At 44.9% G+C, this 21,880-nt stretch overlaps 1 protein-coding gene across 1 annotated transcript in view; it reads right to left on the bottom strand.

Moving 5' to 3' along the window:
• The window catches only part of POLR1A (RNA polymerase I subunit A), a 39,817-nt gene extending 17,948 nt beyond the window's left edge, over nt 1–21,869 (bottom strand). Inside the window, exons 1-19 of the mRNA XM_082194671.1 lie at nt 21,686–21,869; nt 19,827–20,031; nt 19,094–19,243; nt 18,917–19,024; nt 17,070–17,155; nt 16,827–16,933; nt 15,506–15,592; nt 13,884–13,986; nt 13,609–13,768; nt 12,847–13,026; nt 10,639–10,761; nt 9,424–9,651; nt 7,873–8,127; nt 5,574–5,765; nt 4,209–4,358; nt 3,454–3,637; nt 851–933; nt 596–754; nt 42–140 (exon numbers count right to left, since the gene is read on the bottom strand). Coding sequence (XP_082050797.1) covers nt 42–140; nt 596–754; nt 851–933; nt 3,454–3,637; nt 4,209–4,358; nt 5,574–5,765; nt 7,873–8,127; nt 9,424–9,651; nt 10,639–10,761; nt 12,847–13,026; nt 13,609–13,768; nt 13,884–13,986; nt 15,506–15,592; nt 16,827–16,933; nt 17,070–17,155; nt 18,917–19,024; nt 19,094–19,243; nt 19,827–20,031; nt 21,686–21,765 — 2,739 coding nt within the window. The 5' untranslated portion in view covers nt 21,766–21,869. The remainder of the gene's footprint in view (nt 1–41; nt 141–595; nt 755–850; nt 934–3,453; nt 3,638–4,208; nt 4,359–5,573; nt 5,766–7,872; nt 8,128–9,423; nt 9,652–10,638; nt 10,762–12,846; nt 13,027–13,608; nt 13,769–13,883; nt 13,987–15,505; nt 15,593–16,826; nt 16,934–17,069; nt 17,156–18,916; nt 19,025–19,093; nt 19,244–19,826; nt 20,032–21,685) is intronic.
• Between the last annotated feature and the right edge of the window lie 11 nt (nt 21,870–21,880).

Genomic DNA, 21,880 nt, shown 5'->3' with positions numbered 1-21,880 from the left:
TTTGCAGATGACAGCTAAATTGCACTGTCTGAAAACACTACCTGCATAGTATTCACAGTAGAACCTTTGGCTCCCGACTGCACCATCAGCTGCAAGTTATTCTCTGGGAAACGCCGGTGAAGTCCAAGAGGCATGCACACCTACAGTTTTGGGGGAATAAAAGAAGAAACAAAGTCACTGTTTAAGCCAGGATGACACTACCAAAAAACAGGGCGGAAATAAGAAACCATTGGGGAAAATAGAGAACCAACTCTTTTTTCTATTTACTGGAACTACAATTTCTTTAGAGAAAAAGCAGTATGAATTACTCTGTTAAGAGCTAGTGTGGTGAAGTGGGCAGGAACCCGGACTACGACTAGTAAAGGTCAAGTCCCCCACTCCCCTTGCCCACTGGGCAGGCTTGGGTCTAACCTAAGCCACTTAATTGCTCCAATCATAAAATGGGAGAACTCGTATATTATATGCCCCTGAGCTCCTCAAACAAATGTATTTAAGCATCTATATCTGTATTTCTGTAGACTGCACAGGAAAGATAAGAAGTCCAATACATGAACCAACGTTATGTTAGGATGATCTCAAAATTCTTGATGCAAACCTTGTTAATCTCATTGCTGTAATGGTTGACTTCCTCTTTGAATTTCAGGTCGACCATGTTAAAATCTCTCTGGTCTTTGTGAAGATGGGCGTCTTGCCACTTCCCTCGGACCTCCTCATCCAATGAGGTTTGAGGCAAGTTAAACGCAGCTTGAACAGCCTGAAAAGAACAAGGCGGTGTTAAGGGCCAAGGCAGGTATAACAATGCAAGGCGCTTGGAGAAGTGAGACCCCCCCCCAAAAAAGTATCAGCTTACCTTTGTACCACACCGGGTGCTTTCTTTAATGATCTTGCGCCTCTTGTGGTCTGCCCGGTGTTTGACCAAGATATCTTCAACTCCTAGAATGAGAAGATAGAACTGAGTGCTTACCCTCTCCCACTTGAGATTCAGCAACAGTTTCTTCAGGGGGTTTTCCCCCTGAAAGGAAGCTCTTCTCTGCTAAACCCAGACAGACTTTCTGCTCTACTTGGCTTAAGGTAAAGGTAAAGGGACCCCTGACCATTAGGTCCAGTTGTGACCGACTCTGGGGTTGCGGCGCTCATCTCGCTTTATTGGCTGAGGGAGCCGGCGTACAGCTTCCGGGTCATGTGGCCAGCATGACTAAGCCGCTTCTGGCGAACCAGAGCAGCACACGGAACCTTCCCTTCGGAGTGGTACCTATTTATCTACTTGCACTTAAACGTGCTTTCGAACTGCTAGGTTGGCAAGAGCAGGGACCAAGCAACAGGAACTCACCCCGTCACGGGGATTCGAACCGCCGACCTTCTGATCGGCAAGTCCTAGGCTCTGTAGTTTAACTCACAGCGCCACCCGCGTCCCTGCTTGGCTTACCAATTACTTTATTTAAGCAACTACCTTTCTATGAATTTTGCAAAATATGTTCAAAGAGCAGAATCTTCCAAAAGACTTAAACAGCAAAAGAACTGTAAATACGACTACGCTGCAAATAATGAATGAAGTCGTTATTGGAAGCTTTTTTTATATAGTGTAACCCTCTAAACCAGGGATGACACAGTCTGAAAGCTGCGTTTCTTCAGGGGTAATATCAGGGGGAGGGACATGTCACTGGTGGGCAGGGGGCAAAAGTGGAAGAAGCAATGAATGTACCATATGCTACGTTCCACATGCTAAAAGTCAGAGGTTTCAATATACACCGCTCTCCATCCAATTAAACAAGAGGCATGTCTAAGGACATACTCTGAGGCCAAAGCACTGGAGCTGAGTGCAAAGCTGGGAGGGTAAAGGTGAAGCCTGGGGAGTAATTGTCCCAAGGTCTGGATAGAGAGGCCTGGAGGGTCTGAGGTTCCCCACCTTTGCCTTAAACCACAGATGAAAAAAAAAATCCATTGTCTATTCTATATCCACACAGGTCTCGCTTCCCGAATGCTTGCTAGACAAACATTCACATATCCGAACATGAGGAATTAGTACCCAAACCTCACTATACAGTGGTACCTCGGGTTACAGACACATCAGGTTACAGACTCCGCTAACCCAGAAATAGTACCTCGGGTTAAGAACTTTGCTTCAGGATGAGAACAGAAATCGCGCAGTGGTGGCGCGGAAGGCCCCATTAGCTAAAGTGGTACCTTAGGTTAAGAACAGTTTCAGGTTGATGATACACTATAAGGAACTTGCCAATCTGACCGGGAGACTCCGAGACCAGAGAGAAGAGACAGTGGAAGAAGATTGGAAGAAGTTTAAGGAATATTTGAAAAAATATGTTAATATTTAAATCTTAGAACAGCTTTGGAAGTGGATATAGGCCGTAGGGTTAGAAGAAGACGACAGTGTATTTTATAAGTGATAAAATGTGAAGTTTTTGTGGTTAAAGTAAGTGGGGGGGAAGGGGGGGAAGATAGTTAGAAATTATTATATATGTAAACTGCTAAAGATGAAGTAAAATGAAAATCAGATAGGTGGGAATTGGGGAAGCCCACTTAACGATGTTCAGAAAAATAAGGATATGGCAATAATTTGTTTGTATTGTTTGTCTTTTCTGTTATTTGTGTTATAAAATGAATAAATTTTTTTGAAAAAAAGAGAACAGTTTCAGGTTAAGAACGGACCTCTGGAACGAATGAAGTTCTTAACCCAAGGTACCAATGTACACACGACAGATTCAGACAGCTGAACAGAATTTTTACTTCTTTACCTGCCTTTTGTAGGTTGGCTGGGGAACTGTAGCGATCTGTACTTTACTAAGGTTTCAGAGGGTTTCTTTTTTGGGGGGGAGTCAAAATTCCATGGTCAGGAACACACTGGAAAATTCCTCATAGGAATCAATCCGTGGAAACCGTTATTTGTCAATAAAGTTCAGAAAGAAAAAGATACACACTGAACCAAGAGAGAACCATCCAAATGCAGATTAAAGGTAAAGGGACCCCTGACCATTAGGTCCAGTCGTGACCAACTCTGGGGTTGTGGCGCTCATCTCGCTCTATTGGCCGAGGGAGCCGGCATACAGCTTCCGGGTCATGTGGCCAGCTTGACTAAGCCACTTCTGGCGAACCAGAGCAGTACACGGAAATGCTGTTTACCTTCCCGCCAGAGCGGTACCTATTTATCTACTTGCACTTTGACGTGCTTTCGAAATGCTAGGTTGGCAGGAGCAGGGATCGAGCAACGGGCGCTCACCCCGTCGCGGGGATTTGAACCGCCTACCTTCTGATCGGCAAGTCCTAGGCTCTGTGGTTTAACCCACAGCGCCACCCACGTCCCTTAAATGCAGATTACTTTCAAACAAAGGATCAGAGAAGAAGTGTCATTTTAGGAGATGTTTTCATTAATATTTTGGGTGCTGAAACAACTGTGTGCTTCTTTTTACGAGAAACAGGAAAGAGAACTGGATTACTCACCCATTGTAAAACCTCTGTAGAACTGCAGGTAGGCAGTGAAGAGCCGAGCCAGAGCTGTGAGCACCTTTCCACCGGTCTCACCACCATAGACCTCATGGCAGCAGTGAACCAGCCCATAGGCAGAGCTACCATAATGTGCCTTATCCAACACCCCACAGAGCAGCTCTCCATTTCTGATGACAACCTGGCCAATATAAAAGACTTCCAAGTCAAGACTTGACTACACCCACTCCGAAACTTCCTCTTTTAGTGCACTTTTAGATGCCCATTTTGGTTTTACCAAAATAGCACAGATCCTTGACCTGCATTTATACTGTAAACTGCTCTGTGATCCTCAGATGAAGAGCGGTATAGAAATTTAATTCATTATAGTAATAACAATGCCAGGGTGGACAGACAGGGCCTGGCGCCTCAGAGGTACAGACAACCCCCATCTGCTCATGTTCAATATGTGTGCGATTGCACATATGTGCATCATGCTGAACCCAGAAGTGACCCAAAAACGTCACAAAAAGGGGCAGCACAGGGCAGAGGCGAGGTGGGATTTGCAGGCTATTTCAATGATGTTTCAAATATACACAATTTCACTTAAAGGTGCAGTGCTTTGGAATATAACCCCTGCATAAATGGGGAGTTGCCTGTATTGATCAGGATATACTCATATGTCAATAAGGACTGTCCTGTCTGGCCAGCAAGGCCAGCCAAAACTCTGGGACCCTTGCCGACCCTGTACATTATTAAACATCGAACCATACCTGCGATTCGCACATAAAGGCAAGACCCGATCCATGAATTCTACTGGCAGAGCCTGTCATCCAGGCTTTTCCATCAATCTTGGCTTTCCCAAGCAAGTTCAGTGGAATGTGATCCTCTGGAATTACATTTATTAACAATGTAGAAACAACCTGCGATGGAATACAAAGTTTGATTACAAATAGAAAAGGAATTCGTTCTGATGTGCAGTTGGTCCCTTCAAGGCGTTGACCTACCCCTACATGTTGGCAAATGGTGCATTCACCTTTGTGGATAGAACAGCAGGAAGCACATACATACAACGCTGAACTGCACAAAAACAACAAGGCCTTGGATGCAGGCAACCTATCAAAAGGATCTCTGTGTTTTAGCCATCTTCACCCATCTTATTGTTTTTTTGTGGGGGGGGGTATTGTTGTGTTTTCACTTTTTCATTTTGTGCTTTTGCCCTGTATTTTTATTTTGTGAACCACTCTGAAATCTTCAGATGAAGCGCGGTTTATAAAAGAAAATAGTTGAAAATATATTTAGAAAGCACCTATTATGCTCTAAAGGGAGGCGCTGCATAAAAAACAACAACAAACAAGCCCTGCTCACAGAATCGAATTCCAGGGGGGAAAGGTGAGGGGAGCTGGAGGAAAATGGGGAAAATCGTGATGGGTGGGGGAGAGAAGACTGAAAAATATGGAAGGAGGCTGGACTTAATACATAATGGGGGCGGGTGGGGGGAAACATAATGGAAAAGCCCAGCATGTTAAAAGGAAAACTGGGGAGTCTCCAATCCCGTTTCAGCAGGCAGCAACACAGCCAAGACCAGCAGGAGGGATGGGGCAGCTTGACTCATTCCTCTTGTTTCTATCCAAGTATCAGGTGTATAGCTAACAGATTGCTCCTTCACACTATCAAGGGGAAACTGCATTATACAAACAAACAAAAACCACAATCCAATAACTCCAGAGATGTAGACAGATAGATGTACGTATGTAAGTATGTATATATGTAAGTAAGATGTATATATGTAAGTAGTACCTCTACTTGCGAGCACCTCTGGTTACATAGCCTTCAGGATACACACGCGGCAAACCCAGAAGTGTTTTTCCAGGTTTTGCTGTGCACGCATGCACAGAAGCGCTCTGCTGCGCATGCACAGAGCAGGCACCTCCGGTTGCAAAAACCTCGGGATCCGACCAGAGCTCTGGAACGGATCCCGTCTGCAACCGAAGGTATCACCGTATATGTATATATATGTATATATGTGTACACACACACACAAAATGTGCCCATTGTTTCAGTGAAAGGGCAAGCCTTAAATCATACTGTTCAACTCTGAACAGACTATTTTATTTAAGGCTTTCTGGTTAACCTACCTGCTTCCCCGTCCACAAGTGTTGCGGCTTTATAATGGCCGGAGGGAGAAGCTTCACCATTCCTTTTTTGTCTACCAGCCCTTGATACACAAGTTCCACATACTGTTCTCTAAAGAAGAAGCAGCCCCGTGTGGTCATACTGGTGCCAGAGATCATGTGATCTTGGATCAAACCTGCCAGCGGCTGCCCATCCTGAGAAATACACCAGACAGAAAAGGAAGCGTCAAGCAGTATGTTAGCAGGTCCAGTGGGAAATTCTAGGAGTCTTGGTTGACCACGAACTTGACATGAGCCAACAGCGTGATGCGGCAGCTAAAAAAGCCAATGCAATTCTGGGCCTCATCAATAGGAGTATAGCATCTAGACCAAGGGAAGTAATAGTGCCACTGTATTCTTCTCTGGTCAGACCTCACCTGGAGTACTGTGCCCAGTTCTGGGCACCACAGTTCAAGAAGGACACTGACAAACTGGAATGTGTCCAGAGGAGGGCAACCAAAATGGTCAAAGGCCTGGAAACGATGCCTTATGAGGAACGGCTAAGGGAGCTGGGCATGTTTAGCCTGGAGAAGAGGAGGTTAAGGGGTGATATGATAGCCATGTTCAAATATATAAAAGGATGTCATACAGAGGAGGGAGAAAGGTTGTTTTCTGCTGCTCCAGAGAAGCGGACACGGAGCAATGGATCCAAACTACAAGAAAGAAGATCCCACCTAAACATTAGGAAGAACTTCCTGACAGTAAGAGCTGTTTGACAGTGGAATTTGCTGCCAAGGAGTGTGGTGGAGTCTCCTTCTTTGGAGGTCTTTAAGCAGAGGCTTGACAACCATATGTCAGGAGTGCTCTGATGGTGTTTCCTGCTTGGCAGGGGGTTGGACTCGATGGCCCTTGTGGTCTCTTCCAACTCTATGATTCTATTAGCTCCTTTAAACACTGCACTTAAAGGATTAAGTTACAAATTAACTTGGAAAAGACCTTGGACAAAACCAACAGCCCACTGTTATTATCACCATGCTACAGGCTGGGAGACTGTGGCTCAGAGGGGCTTACAAGTGTGAGGCAATGCAACCATCCTGGGGCTTAGAAGCAGGAAGGTGCATGGACCCTTTAAGGAAATAAGCATTAGGGCAGGCTGCAAAGTTAATGGCAGGCAGGCTGAGGAAAAGCCCTTTCCCCACAGGCTGCTTCTGCAATAAGAATAAGCACTACCACCCACTTTCTCCCCGACGTGGAAAAAGGTGAAAGGCCTCTCCAGACTGCAACGCATCTTGGAGAGGGAATTTTGCTCCTCAAAATGTCATGCAGCAAAAGGGCTAACTCAAGCTTCCTCAACCTCGGCCCTCCAGATGTTTTGAGACTACAATTCCCATCATCCCGGACCACTGGTCCTGCTAGCTAGGCATCATGGGAGTTGTAGGCCAAAAAAACATCTGGAGGGCCGAGGTTGAGGAAGCCTGGGCTAACTGCTCTTCTTCCCACCGCCACCCCACACAATGCCACTGCAATCAACTTTGCCATCCCCTCCCTTCAAGACATCACATATACCCTCTGGATTTTTACAATTGCTAAACCATGCTTTCCCCTTCATGGATCACTGCCTTGCCGTGATGAAGAGGCTTGAATAACTCAGAGAAGCTATGAACTATGCCATGCAGGGGCACCCAAGATGGACAGGTCATAGTGGAGAGTTTTGACCAAACGTGATCCACCTGGAGCAGGAACCGGCAAGCCACTCCAGTATCCCTGCCAAGAAAACTCCATGGACAAAGACAGGAGTGCCTGGCGTGCTCTGGTCCATGGGGTCACGAAGAGTCGGACACGACTAAACAACAAAACCATGCTTTAAAAGACCACGGTGGACACTATTATCAGACCCCCATCCCAAAGCTGGTCAGTTTGCCAGTCGCTACCTTAGATTTTATTTTCAAAAGCTCCACCCCCCAAAAAAACACCCCACCTCGAGATGTACCACAGCTCGGTTACAAAATTATACCACCCTGGCTCCCTCCCAGTGCATAGCCAGCGCTGAATTGCATTCAGAGGCCTTGTGCTCCATTGATTGGCATGCAAATTGATTGCAGCTGGACCTCCCAGAGCATCCAATGGGAATTCCAAAGACTGGCAATGCATGCCCGCCAATATTTTTTGTAAGTTCACAATCCTGTTTCCTCCACTGGCAGATCAAGAGTTATGCAGCACCTAACTTTCCTACCACCGCACGGCTGAAAAACAGAGAAGGAAAATGCCAAGGAAGCAGGGGGAAAATCAAGCAACGTCCAACACAATTTGCTCCCCGGTTCACCTTGGGGACAAGATACTGTTCGTCAGTACACGCCAGGACGTAGGCTTCAGCTCTGCCCAGTTCATTCTGAGGGAAGTGGGCGTTCATTTCGTCGCCGTCAAAATCAGCGTTGTAGGCTTTGCAGTTGGCATAGTGAAGCCTCAGGACCTTCTCTTCGGGCAGGATCCTGGCTCGATGAGCTTGGATGGAAGGTCTGTGAAGGGTAGGCTGCCGATTCAGCAGAAGGACATCTCCGTTTTTAATATGGCGGCACACCTGCAACAGGTTCAAGTTCAGTCACATATTAAGAAATATTTCCAAGGGAGTTAAGATCCTTTCTCAATACACAGTAGGAGACACAGAGCCTTTCTTCCCTCCTAAAGGCTAAGAAACTGCAACCTGTGTCTCTTCCTTCTTCTTCCTTGGTGGTGGAATCCATTGACTAACAACAACAACAACAACAACTTTTCTTTATATCCCGCCCTCCCCAGCTGAAGCTGGGCTCAGAGCGGCTAACATCAAATGACTAAAACTAATGGGGCACAGGACTCTCATGGAATCCATTGCAGGCCTGAGCAATTACATGAGATTGGAGCCAGTGGATACAGGGGAAGGGGAGGAAGGAGTCTTGTTATGACAACCTCCTAGGAAATCTTCTTTTTATTCATGGTCCGTTACTTGTTTCGTTTGTTTAATCTGTATACAGTGGTAACTCAGGTTAAGTACTTAATTCGTTCTGGAGGTCCGTGCTTAACCTGAAACTGTTCTTAACCTGAAGCACCACTTTAGCTAATGGGGCCTCCCGCTGCCGCTGCGCCACAGGAGCACAATTTCTGTTCTCATCCTGAAGCAAAGTTCTTAACCCGAGGCACTATTTCTGGGTTAGCAGAGCCTGTAACCTGAAGCATATGTAACCTGAAGCGTATGTAACCCAAGGTACCACTGTACCACCCTTCATCGGAAGATCACAGGGTAGTTCACAACAAGATGAGAACTCAAAATACACAATTAAAATGAAAACAAAACAACAAAGCACCCCCCCAAAGCATGTTTAAAAGGACACAGCCAGCCAAAGTGGAAGGAGAATTCACAGAGAAGTATGGAGAACCCAGAATCTGCCTTTCACCTAGTGGTCCAGTACCTTCTTTTCAGACTATCAGATACTGGGGCTTCAGAAAGCAATGTTCCATTTGCCTAAGGAGAGAAGTGTGTTCCCTCGACTGGGGAAGGTGTTGAGAGGGGACCGGATTATCCTGCGCCCCTTGCTCTAAGTTTTGGACCTGATGGACCCATCTTGGCGGTGGATTGCTAGAAGTCCTGTAATCTTCAATGATGCAAGCTGAGTCATCTAACCAGGGAGAGTTGTGGGTTTTTTTTTGTTTTAAGTCTTTAACCTCATCATCCTAACTTCTAGGTCAGGGGCATTATCCAATATGATGCCCTCCACCTACAACGGTCAGGGATGATGGGACTACAACTCCCATCATCCCTGACCACTGGACCTCCAACCATTTGGAGAGCACCACGTTGGCTGCCCTGAAGTGCTCTTATGTGTGAAGCGACTCTACTCACAATTTTTAGCCCTGGTTTCGGTGCCCCTGTGGAAGGAGTCAGGAGTTGCTTGGCTATGGCTTCCCTCTGGGTCTGACTGGCTGTGCTCAGTATCGTCCGAGACCCGTCTTCGTTGATAATCATGGAAGCACCTGGGTGTTCATTGGGACCATTGATGACCGCCTGCCTCAATTCTTGGACATTCCAGGGAGTTACAGGCTGAGGATAAGTCAGCTTGGTAGCAAACACCTACAATGAAGAAAAATCAAAGGCAAGGGTCAAGTTCTTGTCCGTGGTATCACAAGAGCAGAGATTCACTTCCATTCTCCTTATTCTTGTTGCCCGATTCCAGAAGACCAAGTAATCAGTGTACTAGCGAGATAAATATTATTCACTGTCAAAGGCCTTTAACTCTCACCCACAACTGTAGCAAGGTCAAAATAAGCTGGCCCTCCCTTTTATCATTCCTTCTTCTTCCTCTTTCAGTCCATCCTTCTCTGTAAATTTAGTTTGTTGGCTCCATGTGGGTCCTTTTTTTGGCTGATGTTACTTTGCAAAGTGCTGTGTATATTGGTGGTGATACGCACATAGTCACTGAAAATTATGTGTTCCCAATGAAGCCTACTTGACCAATCATCACTGCAAGATGTTTCAGAGGAAATATTATAAGAAGACACAAATTCTCAGCTTTAGAAGTAAGGTCCAGCTCCAAGGGCCTTCTGGCGGTTCCCTCACTGCAAGAAGTTACAGGGAACCAGGCAGAAGGCCTTCTTGGTAGTTACACCCTCCCATCAGATGTCAAAGAGCAAAACAATTATATGACTTTTCATAGACATCTGAAGGCAGCCCTGTTTCAGGAAGCTTTGAATGCTAAATGTTTTGTTGTGTTCTATTACAGTGGTACCTTGGTTTAAGAACACCTTAGTTTATGAACAACTTGGATTAAGAATGCTGCAAACCCGGAAGTAGGTGTTTCGGTTTGTGAAATTTGCCTTGGAAGCAGAACACGTTCCGCTTCCTGTTGAGTGTAAATTGAGTCCCCCACTGCTATGGGAAAGAACACCTTGGTTTAAGAACAGACTTCTGGAACGGATTAAGTTTGTAAACCAAGGTACCACTGTATATTCCGTTGCAAGCCACCAACATCTTCCAAAATTATGGAAGGGTATAAAAATGCCAACCCCTAAAATCTCCACGATGATAAACCACCTTCTGTACTAAGTAGGCTTCACTTACCATAGGAATGCCAATTTCATTGGTCCGAATGTACATGTCAGGGCAAATGACTGACCGAGCTGCATAATCCACTCGCTTTCCCATCATATGCTTGCGGAACAGGCCATCCTTTTTCTCCAGAAACTTTATCACAAATGTGGGGGGGGGGGAGAGGGAGATAGAGACAGAGACATTTTCACTATTTTGACCTATTTAGGTTTTCAAAAAACAACAACAAACCTCTGGTTATGTGAAACATACAGTGGTGCCTCGCAAGACGAAAAGAATCCGTTCTGTGATTCTCTTCGTCTAGCGGTTTTTTCGTCTTGCGAAGCAAGCCCATTGAAGGATTAGCGAATTAGCGCTATTAGCGGCTTATCAGCTTATCGGATCAGCTGATAAGCGGCTTAGAAAAAGGGGGGAAGGGAAAAAAACCCGCAGGAACTCGCAAGACATTGTCGTCTTGCGAAGCAAGCCCATAGGAAATTCGTTTTGCGAAGCACCTCCAAAATGGAAAACTCTTTCGTCTAGCGAGTTTTCCATCTTGCGAGGCATTCGTCTTGCGGGGCACCACTGTATTCAATAAACACACAAGACGTAACCGGCTGTACATTTGAAAAAATAAGATATACTTATTCATTGTATTGAATTGTAGATTTCAACAGAAGCAGCTCATAAAGTTCAACGAAAAAGGGAGAAGACCCAGTGGATCAGTTCATTCTTGTCTATTTAGGTTTTCAGCATCAAAGTCCAAGGAAATCTACATGAAACCGCTGGGGAAGGTCATCTGGTGAGGTGCCCTCAATATATGAATGACACCTAACTCAACTTCTCATTTACATTCAAGTCAGGTGAGATGGCGCAAGTTCTGAACTGTTGGATGGGGGACAATAATCTAAAACTCAGTCCTTACAAAATGGACATTTGGTGGATATGTGGTTTGTCTGCTCAAGGAAATGGTGTTCAGCGGATGAGGATTTACTCCCCCTAAAGCAGGCATAGGGGGAACTCTGGCCTCTCAAATCTTGGACTCCAGCCAGCAGTCAGGGATGGTGGGAGTTGGAGCCCAACAACATCCGAAGGCATCATATTGGCTATTCCCACGTCCTTAAAGATCAGGTTTATGGTCTGGGGATGCTCCTAAACCCAACTTTGTCACTAGAGATTCAGGTGGCCTGTATATCATTGTGTGACTTTCATCAGCCAAGACTGGTATGGGGCTGTAGCCTCCTGGCAGAGATAACTTGGCTTTGGTAATCCATGCTCTGGAAAAATCCAGAATTGGATATCGCAATGCATTATTTTCAAAAGCTACTTGAGAATTACACTTTTAAGCCTAGCAGCTGTATTCTAAACTAACTGGGACTGAAAGCTGGAAGCCTATCATGCCAGCACTTACAAGAACTGCACTGACTTCTTGTTCATTTTAGAGCACATTTTGAAACATTGCTGCTTACCTTCAAAGCCTTAACACGGCTTGGGACCTGGATACCTGAAGGAAGTCTGGTCCCATATCAGCCTGCCCACCTGAAGGAGAACTGGTGGAGAACTCTCATCTAGGTGGGCTCCCCAATATATTTGAGATGAGATGGGTAGTGACTTGACAGACCTATTTTTGGTGCTGGTACCTCATTTATGACAATCCCTCACCACTCCTTGGGCCCTCCTGGTTAGGCCTTCTCTGCTATCTTTTTTGGCTCCAAATGACTGTTTTCTTTCATTCTCCCAGACTTTTAAACTTCTGTCTCTTAACTTAGCTTAATTGCTGCTTGTTGCTGGCTTTATTACGACTGGTTTGTTTTGCTACAGTGTCTTGATATTCTGTTCTTGGTATTTCATTGTGACCTGTGCTGGGAGCTGTTTCGCTGAAGAGCATTTTTAAAATATGCAAAATAAATAAGTGTCAGGAATACAGTCGTACCTTGGAAGTCGAACGGAATCGGTTCCGGAAGTCCGTTCGACTTCCAAAACGTTCGGAAACCAAAGCACAGCTTCTGATTGGCTGCAGGAAGCTCCTGCAGCCAATCAGAAGCCCTGTTGGGAGTTTGGCTTCCAAAAATAGTTCACAAACAGGAACAGTCACTTCCAAGTTTGTGGCGTTCGGGAACCAAAACATTCGAGAACTAAGCCGTTCGAAAACCAAGGTACAACTGTAGTTCACAAGGTATCAACCCCTTCCAACAACTTCAGAATACTCAACCAAACACTGAATATTTCTGCAGCTCTCACCTGACGTACACCAGGGTACTTTTCAGACATTAACTTATCCATGTCGCTGTCGAACACAATATTTACATGGCTCTGAAGACGAATCCAAATGTTGTACAGCTTATCTGCAGTAGTCTGCCCTGGGATTGTCACCAAGACAGAACGGTCCAGGGGCTCCACAGGCTGTTTATCTGCATTTATCTGTGAAACATAAAAACAAAACTACTGAGGTCAAAAAGCCTCACTGAGGTTTTTTTTTATTATTAATAAGTTTTTATTGTTAAAATAATTCATCATTAACACACATACATTACAAATATACAAGCATACAAACATACATTTTATACGATCCTTAAAAGTCTTCATACTTACACTCAATCCCACAGATAATTCCTTTTCCCATCACCATCCACCACCCCTCACCACACCACCTTTGTGTTAGACTTCCAATCTACTCAATTGCAATTTCTTTCCACTTGTTTAATCTAATAGGAGCTCTGATTTTTCGATATGGTTTTGCAAGTATCTTTTAAATACCTTCCAGTCCCTATATATCTTCTCTTTTGAGATCCTTCCAATTTCTCCCATTGTTTTGGATATATTGTAGTACTCCAATAATTTTGCAAGCCACTCTATTTTTGTTGGTACAGTACCACTTTCCCAGTTTTTCGCAATCAATAGCCTTGCGGCTACTGTTGCGTATAAATATAAGCCTCATTGGGTTTTAACCGCATGTGTTTTCCACTGATACAACAGACACTGAACAGGTCCTCCTGACCTTACCGTCTTCAGGTCTCCTTCAGTTTGCAACGACTGACACTGTTCCTGAGCTATGAAAGCCAGAAGTTTCCGAGTCAGAAGAGCATCCTTCATCACAGCTTGCAAGTTCACTGTCTGACCGTTTGCAAACATCTGGTCTGCAATGCGATTCACGGGACGATATCTATAACCAGAGATAAACAATGCCCTCTTTCTAGAGCTGATACAAATCACAACTGTAAACCAGTAAAACCTTTCAGGATCACACTGTGAAATTAAGTCCAAAAGTGCTTCGTTACCTGGAAGGTGGAACAACAAGTTTATCGAGGAAGAACATATCAGGATTGAAACTTGAATCACCAATGGCTGTCATGCCAGAGAGAAGCTTGCAAAGGAAAAAACCTAAAAACAGAAAAAAGAAGCATTAGCATCTTGCTACATTTAGGTCAAAGCTGTCACACACAAAAACAGGTGTTAATACAAATTGTTCGCAGAACACACACCTACAAGGTATGTTTTCCAACAAATCCATTTGATAGTTTCCTGTGTATTCATGGCTGTGAGCACGGACATAATTTATATCCTCCTAAAACCTTTGAAGGGACACGGGTGGCGCTGTGGGTTAAACCACAGAGCCGATCAGAAGGTCGGTGGTTCGAATCCCCGCGACGGGGTGAGCTCCCGTTGCTTGGTCCCAGCACCTGCAAACCTAGCAGTTCGAAAGCACGTCAAAGTGCAAGTAAATAAATAGGTACCGCTCCGGCGGGAAGGTAAACGGCTTTTCCGTGCGCTGCTCTACTTCGACAGAAGCGGCTTAGTCATGCTGGCCACATGACCCGGAAGCTGTACGCCGGCTCCCTCGGCCATTAAAGTGAGATGAGCGCCGCAATCCCAGAGTCTGCCACGACTGGACCTAATGGTCAGGGGTCCCTTTACCTTTACAACCTTTGAAACTGCCGTTATAAATCTTCTAGTGCCACCCAAAAACCCACAGCCAAAAGGCAACAGGGTCAGATGCAACTATGAAATAAGATGATGGGTGGCAGACTGGGGAACACCGAAATCTAGCACACAAGACAAAATCCATTGGGATTGAAATAAACGGAAGCTGCATGGAACACAACTTTTGCACATCTCCCAACTATTTTAATGATGCCTGCTCAGGAAAGCATCTTGTTGGACTGTGTGCCATGTTAACTAGCAGCAGTTCTTGAACTTTCTACTCCGGGCACGACGACATCTGGGCTGAGCCCTGGTGTACACTGTAAATAATTTAGATATAGCACAAGTTCCTCAACTTGAGAAGTGAGACACATTTTCAGTTCTTTCTGTTGAATGGTCACTGTAAAATGTGAGGGTTCATTATTGTTTCACAAGTTGTGTATGTCTTTAAGGGCCAGGGCAAATAACGAGACCCAGTCTTGCAGCTGTGAAACATAGCAGGTGCTGCTAGGTTGTGTTAATTAAGCTGTGTCAGCATTTGGGCATAGTATATAAGGAGCAGCACCTAGCTCTCTCATTACCCTGGGGGATGGGTGGGTCATGGTTGTTGTTGTTATCTTTAGTGTAAAAGGAGTTTCTGTTTTGTTATTAAAACCTTGTTAAAGTTATTTTTGAGTTCCTTGTCATGCATGGTCTCTCCAGCAAGCTCTCTGCAGCGCTACTAAACTGCAAATAGCCAACACTTTCTACGCACAGAAAAGACCAGATACTGACGTCACAGGATACACCCTTTCGCAGTATTTGGAAGAGGCAAACGTAGCACCTCTCAACCATCTGAGATGTCTCGATGCCAAGAGCAAGGAATTCTCAAAACATAACGAAAATCAAACCCACAACAGGAATTATTCTATATGCTGTATCCATAAATATGGACAGACACAACACACCCCCCAAATATAAATAAGGACCAATCACTTACCTTCATTCTTCCACAAGGCTTCAACATGTTTTTTGGCAATAGCAGGTGTCATATAGCCACGTTTTCCCAGCTGGGTTTCATCTATGGCTAAGGAGTTAAAGTTTATGGATTGGGGAAAAAACCATACAAATTCCATCGTAAGTTATTTGTAGAATTTCATACAATTGAAACACAAACTAATAAAAACTGCACTTGTTCAATACCAGCAGCAGTCAGCTACAGCCAATCCCAGTGGAAAGCTGAACACACAAATGGTAAGCTAAACTTCTAAATATTCTAGCTATGCATCCACCCATTGGGTCTTTGATATAGCCAGTCTCAAAGGAACAGCTCCAAGTAAATAAAAATAAGTATTTGGGAAGCTGTTGAAGAAAGCATGTAGTATTCTGCTAGAATGGGAAACAAAAGACGAAGTCAAATCAGTTATGATCAAATGGGCACAGGATATAGGACATAATAAACAATTTGAGGAATGGGGAAAATTGTGGAAAGTAAATTTGAATTTTACAGATTGTTCTCTTTTGAAAGAAAATTATACGAAAATGATGTCTAGATGGTATACCATACCAGTACAGATAGCAAAAATGTACAAAACCGGGTCAAACATATGTTGGACATGTAAAGAAAAAGAAAGGCCTTTTTATCATATGTGGTGGGAATGTAAAGAAGTTAAAAACATTTGGGAAATGATATACAATGAACTGAAAAAAATGTTTAAAATGACATTTGTAAAAAAACCAGAAACATTTTTGTTAGGGATTGTAGGACAAGACCTGCCAAGGAAAACAAAGAACTTATTTATGTATGCTACAACAGCGGCAAGAGTCTTGATAGCACAAGGATGGAAGAACGAGGAAACCCCGACAAAAGAACAGTGGCAGAAAAAATTGATGAGCTACGCAGAGCTTGCTAAGCTGACATACAAATTGCGGGACAAGGACAACTGTGACTTTAAGGAAGAATGGGAGCTTTATACAAATTATCTAAAAAGACAACAAAATGAACTGGACTCCTTGGCAGGTTTTGAATAAACATACACAAATTTATTTGTTGATAACACGGTAGATAGATAATGTAAGGATATGTATAATTTTATAACATGCAGAGAATAATATGTGCTGATAAATCAGAGAGAGGAGCTGAGGGAAGTCTCGGGGGGGAGGGTTTGATGGGGGGGAAATAATGAATATGATGTTTTGAAATTTTGTTATGCTTAAATTGCTAATAAAAATATTTTTTAAAAAAATAAACAAAGGCTTTTAAAGTAAATGAGAAGTTATACTTTCTCTGAAAATACATTTCAATGCAACGACATACGTACTTGCTGCTTCCTCCACTACCATCTGTTTGCCTGACTTGATTACTGTGGTAGGGTAAGTCACAGTGAGCTTGCTATTGTGCTCTTTTCGGACAAGTGATCTTCCCGCTCTTGGAGAAAGAGTAAAAAAGGACAACATTGCAATTGTTAAAACCAGTATACAGAATTCCAGCAGTTATTGCTGGGGAGGGGAAAGAAACAGCCCTTATAAGGTTAATTGGCTTCTGATCAAATGGATATACTTACTTGCAGTTTGGACATCTCTTTGAGCCCATGTGCGATTTCCAAAACTGGGAGATAAGTTTGCTTCTATACTCGCATACGTTTTTTACCTAAAAGAGGGAAGAAAAAAAACCAGCTTCATAATCCACTGTTGGCTTGCACAACTCCCAGTAGCCTACATATTATAACCACTTTCAACTCAAACATTCATCATTCACGTAGGTGGTTGCAGTCTTCCGCAAACACCAGCAAATGTAACGTAGAATTGGACCATCATGGTCACAGCCATTTAGTGCAATTACAAATATGATTCTAACCATCATAACAGGATGGTTACTGACCATACCTGTGATCACCTGGTTCACACATTATATTTGACTGTACAAGTTTCCTTATTTCATTGCACTTAAAAGTTTCAAAACACATACTTAATTCGTTCCGGAGGTCCGTTCTTAACCTGAAACTGTTCTTAACCTGAAGCACCACTTTAGCTAATGGGGCCTCCCGCTGCTGCCGTGCCGCCGGAGCACAATTTCTGTTCTCATCCTGAAGCAAAGTTCTTAACCTGAGGTACTATTTCTGGGTTAGCGGAGTCTGTAACCTGAAGCGTCTGTAACCCGAGGTACCACCGTACTAAACATTTTTGTTCTTGGGTTAAAAGAAGTTTCAACATTTCACAGTCACTACACTCGAGTAAAAGGTAAAGGTAAAGGTACCCCTGCCCGAACGGGCCAGTCTTGACAGACTCTGGGGTTTGTGCGCCCATCTCACATCTATAGGCCGGGGGCCAGCGCTGTCCGGAGACACTTCCGGGTCACGTGGCCAGCGTGACAAAGCTGCATCTGGTGAGCCAGCGCAGCACACGGAACGCCGTTTACCTTCCCGCTGGTAAGCGGTACCTATTTATCTACTTGCACCCGGGGGTGCTTTCGAACTGCTAGGTTGGCAGGCGCTGGGACCGAGCAGCGGGAGCGCACCCCGCCGCGGGGATTCGAACCGCCGACCTTTCGATCGGCAAGCCCTAGGCGCTGAGGCTTTTACCCACAGCGCCACCCACGTCCCTACACTCGAGTACATTGATCCAAACAATTTTTATGCAGAAGACTCTTTTAATGTTTGGAATGTTGAGCCCAGACTATACCGTATTTTTCCGTGTATTAAACGCCCCCATGTGCAAGACTATTTTTGGAAGGAAATTAAGAAAACACCCCTCAGCACTACCCGTGTATAAGACGAGCCCCAATTTTAAACCTAATTTTTTGATTAAAAAAACCTAGTCTTATACGGTAATACAAGACTAGGATGGATAAAAATGTATTGCACTGACACATACTCAGACATTACTTAAGTAGACTAAGACTAGCTACATAGTGCATTTTGTATATGTGGGCATAATACGTTGGGGGACATATTAGGAACCAGTTCATCTCGTAAGAGAGGGACGTGGGTGGCGCTGTGGGTTAAACCACAGAGCCTAAGACTTGCCGATCAGAAGGTCGGCAGTTCGAATCCCTGTGACGTGCTGAGCTCCCGTTGCTCGGTCCCAGCTCCTGCCAACCAAGCAGTTCGAAAGCACGTCAAAGTGCAAGTAGATAAATAGGTACCGCTCCGGCGGGAAGGTAAATGGCGTTTCCGTACGCTGCTCTGGTTCGCCAGAAGCGGCTTAGTGATGCTGGCCACACGACCCAGAAGCTGTACGCCGGCTCCCTTGGCCAATAAAGCGAGATGAGTGCCGCAACCCCAGAGTCGGCCGCGAATGGACCTAATGGTCAGGGGTCCCTTTACCTTTACCTCAGACATGGAAGCAAGAGCAGACTGCTTATTCAAAGCCCCATAAATAGTGGTCTATAATACTGTTTCGTCTTACTTACATGTGCACCATGTTCTCTGAATTGGTTATTTTGGAGCAATTCCTTTGTGTGCAAACTCAGCACTTCTTCCACATCTGCGCCTGGTGCGTCTGCATTGTCATCTAAAAACTAAAATAAAGATTGAATTAGAAAAATGCTGAATGCTCTCAGACAAAAACCAAGAGGAGCCAAACTTACCCTGCTTAGGACGGCCTCAAGATCATGGGCTGCTTGAAGCAACCCTACTTCCAGAAGTTTCAGCTGGTTAAGCAGTAAATGAATCACAGCCCGTGGACAGGTCAGGTGGCCACAGCTCAAGCAGGAACCTCGTATCAAAAGGAATAATTTCTGAAGAAGATAAAAGAGTTTGTTTATTATCACACTACTAAATATTTCATTAAAGTTTCAAAGCACTTTTCATATTTAATCTTGTTTAAATCCTTCCAAAAACCCGGAAAGGTAGAACACTATACCGTATTTTTCGCTCTATTGGATGCACCTGACCATAGGACGCACCTTGTTTTAAGAGGGGGAGAACAAGGAAAAAAAATTCTCCCCCTATCTGCGCAGCGCCCCTTCAGCGAAGCGGCAGGAGAAATGGAGCCCCTTCCATTTCTCCTCCCGCTTAGCTGAAGGGGCACTGCGCCTTAGCTGAAGGGGCACTTACCCTTCAGCGAAAGGAACCCAAAGCCTCTGGAGCGCAGCGGGAGCTCCCACCGCGCTCCAGAGGCTTCAGTGAAGGCAACCCTTAATTTTTGGAGGGGAAAATGTGCGTCTTATGGAGCGAAAAATACGGTAATTAACCAATGTGAAGTGTTCACACCATACATTTATTCTTCACACTGCGGTAACTTCAACCCTGAAGCAGCACAACCACCCATCCCATAGAATCTAGAATATGAGAAATCAGGAATGTCACGAATATACTTACATCAAAAAAGAGAGGATTGTAGACAGTGAGGGGCAGTTCTATGTGACCCAGATGACCTGGGCAGTTGTTGAAGTCCTGCGTGCAAGTAGCACACACTTCTTTGTTGTCAGTTGGCCCCAAAGACAAATCGTACAGTCCATTTGGTGACGGAGTACCCGCATTATCCAGAAAAAGGGGGTTGGTTATAGATTTTACACTCAGATTCCTACACACAAAAACAAAGTTAGACATGTAGCATCAAAGCCATTTTTGGATTGCATTTCCCTGAACTCCATGAGATAACAACTTTTTTTAATCATGAAGTTAGGAGAGAGGAGAACTCACTACATGTTTGTGGTTTTGCAAATGGTACTAGTGTTGCCTGTATCAAACCTTTTTACCCATAAGAACGGCTATCAAAGATTTTGGGTTGTATCACACATTAATGTCCCCCAATGCTCTGGAGCAGATTTTGAGGGTACAGGGGGTAGGAGAGGAAGCAGACCCATTGCACTAGTGGAATTCTGCTTGCACAGAGGGGATTATCCATTCAATAGCCTTTTTTACTGGAACACTCCCAGCTGGAAGACTACAACCAGATATGTAACACAGAACTATTCTTCAATTGCCTCAAAGAAGGCAACATATGAATTTTAACAGCCCATTTTTACATCCTTTTTTTTTGTGTGTGTGTGTGTATATATATATGCTGTTAACAGCAGCACAACTGTATAGGCGAGAATTTTTTTTAACAGGTACCTCTCCCATAGCTGAGTAGTATTGTACACAAATTATGGTACACGTTTTCCCCAACTGAATTGGCTTGCACTACATTCAAAGATGGTGACTGCAGTCACAAAATTAAAAGACGCCTGCTTCTTGGGAGAAAAGCAATGACAAGCCTAGACAGCATCTTAAAAAGGAGACATCACCTTGCCAACAAAGGTCCGTATAGTTAAAGCTATGGTTTTCCCAGTAGTGATGTGTGGAAGTGAGAGCTGGACCATAAAGAAGGCTGATCGCCGAAGAATTGATGCTTTTGAATTTTGGTGCTGGAGGAGACTCTTGAGAGTCCCATGGACTGCAAGAAGATCAAACCTCTCCATTCTGAAGGAAATCAGCCCTGAGTGCTCACTGGAAGGACAGATCCTGAAGCTGAGACTCCAATACTTTGGCCACCTCATGAGAAGAGAAGACTCCCTGGAAAAGACCCTGATGTTGGGAAAGATGGAGGGCACAAGGAGAAGGGGACACAGAGGACAAGATGGTTGGGCAGTGTTCTTGAAGCTACCAGCATGAGTCTGACCAAACTGCGGGAGGCAGTGGAAGACAGGAGTGCCTGGCGTGCTCTGGTCCATGGGGTCAGGAAGAGCCGGACACGTCTAAACGACTTAACAACAACACATTCAAAGAATGCCTATATCTGCACCAACAGCTCTGCTGGCACATCTGCAGTGGCACAAACAAAGTGATCTAGAATAACCAAAGGGGAGCGGGGTCCCCAAAAGCACCGCACAAAAAAGTCAGGTATGCTACTAGCACCCCATAGTTGAGCATGTTGTTGGGCACACGATTCCTGCATCGCAGGGGGATTGGAGTAGATCTTGGCTGGGGAGGGCGGGGTATAAAGAAAAAAATATTATTATTATTTATTATCAGATGACCCTCGTGGTCCCCTCCAATCCTCGCTTCTCGGCCTTTCGGCTCAGATCACGCGTAGCACGTGTGCATCTACAACCCTTGACTCTCAATCTCAGGCTCGCAGGTTCGAGACCCACTTTGGGCAAAAAAAAGTATCCTGCCTCGCAGGGGGTTGGCCTAGATGACCCTCGGGGGTCCCTTTCCAACTCTCTTAACAGTCTTGCTACCCAGCCGCGTACCGTATCTCCTCTTCCGTGTACATCCCGAACGACAGGCCCGTCAGCCGCCGCCACGGCGCCTCCTTCGCCGCCGCCGCCATGGGCCCGGGAAGAGGGGTCGCCGCCGCCCCTGCGAGGAGGAGGAGAGACACGGGAAGGAGCCTGAGGGCGAGGGCCGCACGTGTGAAGAGGGGAGGAGGAGGAGCAGGAGCGAAG

Source organism: Podarcis vaucheri (genome assembly GCF_965113315.1).
Source record: "Podarcis vaucheri genome assembly, chromosome: 13".
NCBI classification, from domain to species: domain Eukaryota; kingdom Metazoa; phylum Chordata; class Lepidosauria; order Squamata; family Lacertidae; genus Podarcis; species Podarcis vaucheri.
This window is presented reverse-complemented; position numbering and strand designations above follow the sequence as displayed.